Source organism: Populus alba, chromosome 6, assembly GCF_005239225.2.
Source record: "Populus alba chromosome 6, ASM523922v2, whole genome shotgun sequence".
Lineage (NCBI taxonomy): Eukaryota > Viridiplantae > Streptophyta > Magnoliopsida > Malpighiales > Salicaceae > Populus > Populus alba.
The window spans coordinates 2844599-2852943 of NC_133289.1; the positions used below are offsets into that span (position 1 = coordinate 2844599).

At 36.1% G+C, this 8345-nt stretch overlaps 1 protein-coding gene across 3 annotated transcripts; it reads left to right on the top strand.

Moving 5' to 3' along the window:
• The first annotated feature begins 1218 nt into the window (after positions 1-1218).
• Positions 1219-8345, top strand: LOC118053034 (nonsense-mediated mRNA decay factor SMG7). Of its 3 annotated transcripts, none has more exons than XM_035064162.2 (8): positions 1219-1398; positions 1706-1805; positions 3520-4125; positions 4255-4377; positions 4582-4814; positions 4889-6814; positions 6923-7055; positions 7841-8345. In XM_035064162.2, exons 2-6 carry the CDS (start codon positions 1737-1739, stop codon positions 6723-6725), a joined length of 2868 nt encoding a protein of 955 aa, XP_034920053.1. In that variant the 5' UTR covers positions 1219-1398; positions 1706-1736; the 3' UTR covers positions 6726-6814; positions 6923-7055; positions 7841-8345. The 3 variants fall into 3 exon arrangements, with proteins under 3 accessions (XP_034920053.1, XP_073265948.1, XP_034920051.1); XM_073409847.1 differs by having other exon boundaries at positions 6984-7055; XM_035064160.2 differs by having other exon boundaries at positions 4889-7055.

The following is an 8345-nucleotide window of genomic DNA, read 5'->3' on the forward strand; positions in this document are numbered from 1 at the left end:
AAATAAAAATATATTTTAAAAAATAATCACAATTCAGTTCACTTGGTAGATTCTAGAGGCCTGGAGCTATCCCTCCTGTACCTGGGCTGCACGTATCAAGAAGATATCAGGATGTTAGCTTTGTGAGTCCAAAGACTCGAAGCCCATTCAATTTATATCCTTGTATCTCTAGTGAAAAACAGGAAAAGGACTTGGATAACTGGATTAATTCATATCAATTATTTTTTTTATCAAAAAATATGATTTTGCTACTTAGAATGAAATTTTTGGTATTAATCCAGTCGAAACAATAAGATTTTATTAAATCCCAGTTCAAATTAAAATTCAATCAAAGTAAATTTTTCATACAACCTTCACACTTCTTTTATACTGTAATTCAAGTTTAGAGCTTGTTTGGAATTATAATAGTAACGATTTAAAGTATTTTTTATTTAAAAATATATTAAAATATATTTTTTTTTATTTTTTAAAAATTATTTTTAACATTAGCATATTAAAACAATCTGAAAATATATATAAAAAATTATTTTAAATAAAAAATATTAAAAAATATAATTTACATAAACACAAACTACTTCGTAAACTATGCAAAGAATATAGCTAAAATTTATAGGTAAGAAGAACAAGCGTGAAAGTTGACAAGTTTTATAGCATTAGAATAGTGAGTAATTGTATTTGAATGAAATTGTTAAATAAAAAATCTTAAAAATAGTAAATGCTATGTCATGGACAGATGGACATATTTCAAAAGATACGAGAGACAAATGCCGAAGAAAGAAGAAGACAAATTTAAACTCCTAAAATTAAAAGGCGGATTTTTTTAAAGCAATCATGAGGATAATTGCTAAACTCTTGGCCACAGATTTCGTTTTACTATTTATAACCTAATTTGGGACATGTTTTAAGCTAAATTGAAAAAAAATTAATTTATTAAAATAAAATCCAATTGACTCATCCAAATTAAACCAAACCAATCGGATCAATACCAAAATATTTATTATAAAAAATAAAATCGTTTTAATAAAAATAATTAATACAAATTGTACCCAAGAAACTTTATGAATAAAAAAAAAAAAGTCTACCACCTATTTTAAAAGCCCAAAGGCCTTTATATGATAGAAAAGCCCTCCATCAATACTCCCCGTTTAACTTGTGGCGGTGGTAAATCACCAGCAACAAAAGCCTCAAACCCAAACCCAAACCCAAATCCAAATCCAAATCCAACTCCAACTCCATCTCTAAAAATAAAATATTTAAACGAATAGATTGCCCCAATTTTTATTTCCTCCTCAGAAATAAAATAAAAAATAAAAATTCTCCAACACGCATCCTCTCGCATTCGAATCACTCAAATTCGCGTTCTCGATCTTCAATTCAAATCAAATTCAAGAAACACGGGTATGAAAGTATTCTTACCTGAATAAATAATTTAATTCCTTGTTTTTTATTTTAAATTTATCCTACCCTAATTATAATTTAGGGTTTGATCGATCTCTAGCTTTCTTTATTTCTTCAACTGCTTCAATTTCTTCCATCAGTAATTAATAGTTTTACGCTTTCTATAATCTTTCTCGCAATCATTAATTACGCTATTAATTTGTTAATCAAGCCCTAAATCTGTGTTTTCGTCGTGATTTTAGCATTATAGTTTATTTTTGATAGACTGGAATGATCTCGTCAATGGTGTTTCTCGTTTGATTTGCAGGGGAAATTTGGTGGCAAGTTTTTGATGAACAATGACGGTTCCGATGGATAATCCAGTGGATCTTTCATCGCGGGACTGTGTTCAACGTCTTTATGACAAGGTTTGTTGTTGTTTATTTGAATATCCCATTTTGACAATTGAGGTTGATTGATGTGTTATCTTTGAACTCATGTCTACTTAAGATGTTTTGGGTTTGATTAATCATTTGATAATAATTTCTGCAAATTATGTAGCTCTATGTGGAAAGTGTTAGTATGAAGTAGTATGTGTTGATAAAAAAGAAGGCTGCTAATATTTAATTGTGATAGTCTCTTGCTGATATTATGTAAGATGTTTGTGTGTAGGATGCTGTAATACTATGTTGTTGTTATTATGTGTCTTGCTGGTATTTTTGTATTTCTGTGTGATACTCTGTCAATCTTGAATATATGAGAAATGCGATGTCCCCGCCTCTTGACTACGCCAACAGGAGAATTCAAAACAAGAAACCAAAATAATCCTGATTTGGTTTCAGGGGTGATTTCAAGTTTTGATAATGCTTTAAGCCAATTAGATAGGAGTAACTACTCTATCTACACTGTGATGATCTTGTCCATGTACTGGTGTTAAATAGAAATAAAATGTTAAGAGTGTTATAGATATGTCATCAATTTGAAATTTGGCAAGCATGAAGTGAACACGTTCTAAATACATTAAAACCAATTCCTGGGAAGGGAGATGCTTTACTGTAATGGCTGGTGGAACAAATGTTAAAGCACCTGGGAAGAGTGTTATGGCTGGTGGAACAAATGGTGCTCATAGGTAATTTCCAAAGGATTTGCAATGAAAATTCTTGGGGACCAAGAAATTTGCTTGGGGAGGGGGTGTTAAGAAATTGGCTGGCAGGTGCTTTTAGTTCCATATAAATAGGGTGTACATTATATTATCAAACGTTTGCAGAGGGTTTGTGAGTATCAAAGCATTCACTTCAGGCATTTATTCTTATCTTAGATACTTTAACATGTATCTTTCACTGGGTTTTTGATGAGCGAGGTGTTTAGGAAATTAAAGGATTTTGTAGCCTAAATGTTTCTTGTCTTAATGGTAGAGAATAGATACTAATGTAGTTGAGAGGCTTGAGTCCAAAAACTTTGTATTTAATATCAACGGTTAGGATTGATAGCAAACTCAAGTTCTAGAAATATTTACACCGCCTTTTGTTCTTTCATTAAAAAAAAAGAGAGAGAGGGAGAAAGAGAGAAAAAGTTAGGAGCAGATGCAAGCAAGACAAAACAGAGAAATTAAGAAGTCATGAAGGTCTGTAGGGGGAAAGGAAGATATTATAAGAGGAATGGGTAGTTCACATAAAAGACATTATACTTTAATGACTATGATCTTATTTACATAGGTGTCTTGAATTGTGTGAATATGATTTTATCTTTTCAACTATCTCTTGCTACTCGCATATAAACATTTCTTTTTCACCAAAATCAGCACATTGGATTTTATTCTTACTCTTGATCATAAAATTTTAAAAAAAAATTATGTGAATAGCTAAAATTCTTAATTCTTAAAAGAGCAATGAATTTATTTCTTTGAAAGAAAAATGTAGCTTTCAAACCCCACAGCATGTGAGAGTGTCATACGTTTTGAAACTAAATACAACTGTTGGCAGAGCATAAATTCAACTAACAGTACAAGTTACAGAGAATTACAAGTTCTTGTATGTATGCACGCATGTTATCTCACAAAAAAAAGGACAAGTAGTTCAGGCTTCTATGCCTGTCGGGTTGAGCTTAGAATAAGTGATTGACCTGTGTGCCATATAACTGCAGAATGTTGAGTTGGGGAATAGGCTTCGGAGGTCAGCCCAAGCAAGAATTCCATCAGATTTTACTGTTTGGCAACAGATGCGAGAGAATTATGAGGCAATTATCCTAGAAGATCATGCTTTCTCTGAGCAACATGAAATAGAATATGCTTTGTGGCAGTTGCATTACCGGCGTATTGAGGAGTTTCGAACTCATTGCAAAGCTGCTCTAGGTTCAAATGGTTCAGTTACATCTCAGAATGGAACAATGATTGCAAGACCTGAACGAATTACAAAAATTCGTTCTCAGTTTAAAACCTTTCTGTCTGAAGCAACTGGATTCTACCATGATTTAATGTTGAAAATCAGAGCAAAGTGTGGTCTTCCTTTAGTTTCTTTTTCTGATAATTCGGAGAATCAGAATATTATGTCTGGAGAAGGAAATAAAGCTACCATGATGAGGAAAGGCTTGATTTCCTGCCACCGTTGTCTGATTTACCTTGGTGACCTTTCACGTTATAAAGGCTTATATGGTGAAGGAGACTCAAAAATAAGTGATTTTTCAGCCGCGTCAAGTTACTATAAGCAAGCTTCTTCATTGTGGCCTTCAAGTGGCAACCCTCACCATCAGGTTTACTTTTTTAATTCATTATTAGCCGATGTGGTTCTCATTTCACAAGATTTGTGGTCTTCTATACCCTTCCCTTTTAGGTGTCTATCAATTTGTTGCATTGTGTTAACTTGCGTTCTGTTATCTCAGCTTGGAATATTAGCTACTTATTCAGGAGATGAATTTGAAGCAATATACTGCTACTTTAGGAGTCTAGCCGTTGACAACCCCTTCTCAACTGCCAGAGATAACTTGATTATTGAATTTGAGAAGGTATGTTCTTATACATGTACTAGGTACTGAAATAATTGAAGTCCACTTATTTCCTTTTTGTCTAGGTAAGTCCCCTTTAATTTTTTTCTGAAAATGGAACATTTGGTAATAACAAAAGAGAGAAGAAAAGTACCAGGGCGGGAAAATGTATGATTCTAGAATCTAGAAGGCATGCATTAATCATTACCTCATTTTTCTTGACAGAATCGTCAAAGTTTTTCCCAGCTCTGTGGGGATGCCAAAGCTTCATTGATGAAGAATGCAACAAGGCAAATCGGTAGGAGAGGAAGAGGCAGAGGTAGCAAAATGTCTCCCTTGAAAGACAATAAAAAAGATGCAAGTGCTCTAAAGAAAAACACATCCAGTATTCCCGAAACTTTAAAAGCTTTCAAAATTCGATTTGTCCGACTAAATGGCATCCTATTTACACGAACAAGGTATATTACCATGATATATTATTATTATTTTTTTTTGCCTGGTCATCTGACCTTTTTTCCTTTTGTTTTTCCAGTTTGGAAACTTTTGTAGAGGTTCTTTCAATGGTCAAAAGTGACTTGCTTGAACTTCTGTCATCTGGGCCAAAAGAAGAGTACAATTTTGATTCAAGCGCCGAGGATAATGGGCTTGTGATTGTTAGGCTTATATCCATTCTTATATTCACAATCCATAATGTGAATCGGGAAGCTAAGCTTGAGTCATATGCTGACATCTTGCAACGCTCAGTTTTGCTTCAGAATGCTTTTACTGCCATCTTTGACTTGATGGGGCTCATTATTAAGAGATGCACACAACTGAATGATCCTTTGGCTAGCTTTCTGTTGCCTGGAGTGATGACATTTTTGGAGTGGTTAGCCTGTCATCCAGATTTTGCTACTGGCATCGAAGTGGAAGAGCATCAAGCTGCTGCTAGATTGTTCTTTTGGGAGAATTGTATTTCTTTTTTGAACAACTTCATGTCAAATGGGACCATGCCCATTGATGTGGATGGAGAGGATGCTTGTTTTTCCAACATGAGCAGCTATGATGAAAGTGAAACCTCCAACAGGCTTGCATTGTGGGAGGACTTTGAATTGAGAGGGTTTTTGCCTCTTGCTCCAGCACAATTGATTCTTGATTTTTCAAGGAAGCAATCTGTAACAAGTGATGTTGGTGTTAAGGAGAAAAAGGCATGTCTTCAGAGGATTCTATATGCTGGAAAAGCTCTTGTAAGCCTAGTTCGGGTTGGGCAGCAAGGCATGTATTTTGACTCAGAGTCCAAGAAATTTGCCATTGGTGCTGAGCCTCAAACAGCCCATAGTTTTGAGGTGGCTGCTTCTCTTGAAACGTCTTCTTTAAATGTTTTGGGGCAAAAATATCCAGCTGTGGAGAAATTGAGTGTGGAACAGACTGCGTTATACATGGATGGGGAAGAAGAGGACGAGGTGATTATTTTTAAGCCGTTGATGACTGATAGGCACTTTGATGTCAATGCTCTTGAGTTGTCTACTTTTGAGGTTCCAAGTAATGCCTCTCAAGGCAACATGGAGAGCTGTATAGGATCTGTTCCTGTCTCTTGTGATTCTTATTATCTGTCAAATGGTAACAATAGAAGCACAGTTGGCCCTAAATCTCCTGCTTCTCTTGCCCCCCTGCATTTTCAAGCATTGCAACCTACCGCTTCAAAATGGCCTGCCAAATCTGAAGGATCCATTTCCAATGGGTTGAACAACTTCAATTTGGTAGGGAATGGGCTTGCTATGAAGAGTGGGTTGCAAGAACACCAAGTAGTTTTGCAGCCTTCTGCAGTTTCACTTCCTCTTCCAATCTTTGTGAACCCTAGTGCTGGTAACCTGCTACCCGCTAAGGTTTCTGATACTGTAGTACACTCAAAATCTGAGCCAGTCATGTCTTCTGTCTCTGGTTTTGACAGTCTGTCCTTGAAGGCATCATCAGTGTTCTCAGCTAGTTCAAGATTGAATCCAGTAAGCCGTCCTGTTCATCACCTTGGTCCTCCACCTGGATTTGGCTCTGTTCCTCCTAAGGCCAAATGTGAGATCTTATCTGGCATTGGTCAGGAGAATTATGATTTGCATATGGATGATTATAGCTGGCTTGATGGATATCAGCCACCGTCATCAGCAAAAGCAACTGTGTGTAACAATTCTATCAATCACCCTGAACAATCTTGTCATCATATGAAAGCGAATGATGGCCTGAAAGGAACAAGAATGTTTCCATTTCCTGGCAAGCAACTCCAAACATTTCCTATGAAAATTGAAAACCAGAATGGCTGGTTGAACCACCAGTTTCCTGATCATCTGAAACTATACCAGGAGTGGCAACAGCAGCAACTTGCAAAAACAGGCTAGCATTCTCTTCCCCTGCTGCAGCAGTATCGTGGATAGTTACTTTGTATGGTCGTTTCTTTGTGTGAGAAATCATTAAGAGGATGCAGATGGTAAGTTCATAGTATTTTTGTGATTGATGACAATATAGCGAAGTATACATTGCAACAAACCTTTACTCTCAGATCTTGCTGATCCATTGTCTTCATTGGGCTATGAAGAATATTTTGTGGGTGAACTATCTGTTTGCTTGGCATGACCAAGTAATCTTCATCTCTGCAGTGCTGCAAGTGTTGAAGTCTTCATTGGAGAATGGTTGGTGTTGGAGTATTGCTGGTGCTTGCTCTTAAACAGGTTTGTCTCTGCCTCTTAAGCATCTATATTTACAAATTCTTCCAATGTATATGCCTCTTAAACAGGTTTGTCTCTGCCTCTTAAGCATCTATATTTACAAATTCTTCCAATGTATATGCTTGCCATTTTTTCCATGGACATCCATGCTGAAATGTATTTGAATGTGAGAGTGAGCTGCGTAGTATAACCTCTACAACATTGCAACAGGCACATGAAAGGCATTCAGTTGGATTTTATTGTTTGGTTTGTTTTCAGCATGCCTAGAGCTCAACCATTTTTATTTTGTTTTGAAGAAAAATGAATTCGATGATGTCCTGGACTAGTGAATTAACTTCAGCACATATAATGTCCTCATTTGAGCAAGTGAAGGTCATTTTTACTTTGCAGTTACAGAGGTAAATGGAGTGTGCACATAAACAGACACAGAGTTTAAAGAAGGTTGAGTAATAAACCTCACATGTGATCTGATGCCTTCTTGAAACACAAATAGGTGAATTTAATATTTGATTTAGGTGTCCTCTGTGGGCTAGAAAGCCGGTTCCCCATCTCTCATGTGTGTGTGATTGATTCAACCACTGATCGAAGCAGATCTACCACCTTTGAACAAATACAGAATTGTTCTATTAGTGATGAAAGGAAGATAGGACATCATCTATTTATATCTTGCTGACATCTTAACCTGTTTTTACACCCTTAAAATAATTGAGTGCTGGTTACTTATTTGCGCTGTGTGGAACATTCATTCTGTGTGACGTAGCTGAGTGGGTTTCTTGTTTCTTAAACAGCTTGCACCAAGATTTGAGGTCTCTATGAATGGCAATCAGTAAGAGGATGGGAATGGGATATGTGTGCTATTGATGTTTCTTTTTCTGATGAATTGAATTGGCCCATAACCTGTGCATGGAAACGTAGGGTTCTCCCAATGTCCTCTGTCCTGGGGAATGAAATGGTAGCTATTTTGCATGTTCAGAGGAAAAGCGGTATGTCAGAAAAGAATGCTACTTATTGCCCTACTTCCTGTGAGGCGCAGCTGGATACTGTAGGTAGTTTGTGAGCTGCCTTGGAGTTTTCAGAGTTTAAGATTTGCTTGTCTGTGCTGCCATCAATATTTAGAGATCGGCTCTGTCAAGGTTTATGAATAAGGTTTGTGTTTGAGCTGTCAGACATTAATAAACAAGTACTTGAAGTCTTATGATACATGATTGTGTAAAACTTGAAACTGCTTTTTCATGTTGCCACGATGATCTGTCCACCAACTCTACATTTCAATGTCATTGCTTTTTCTCTCTC

What these genes read in the sequence shown, in the direction of transcription:
- LOC118053034 (XM_035064160.2), top strand. Translation starts at nt 1,737, where the DNA reads ATGACGGTTCCGATGGATAATCCAGTGGATCTTTCATCGCGGGACTGT. An exon ending in GTGGCAACCCTCACCATCAG is followed by an intron (nt 4,126 to 4,254) that starts GTTTACTTTTTT and finishes CTGTTATCTCAG; the next exon opens with CTTGGAATATTAGCTACTTA. An exon ending in TGATTATTGAATTTGAGAAG is followed by an intron (nt 4,378 to 4,581) that starts GTATGTTCTTAT and finishes TTTTCTTGACAG; the next exon opens with AATCGTCAAAGTTTTTCCCA.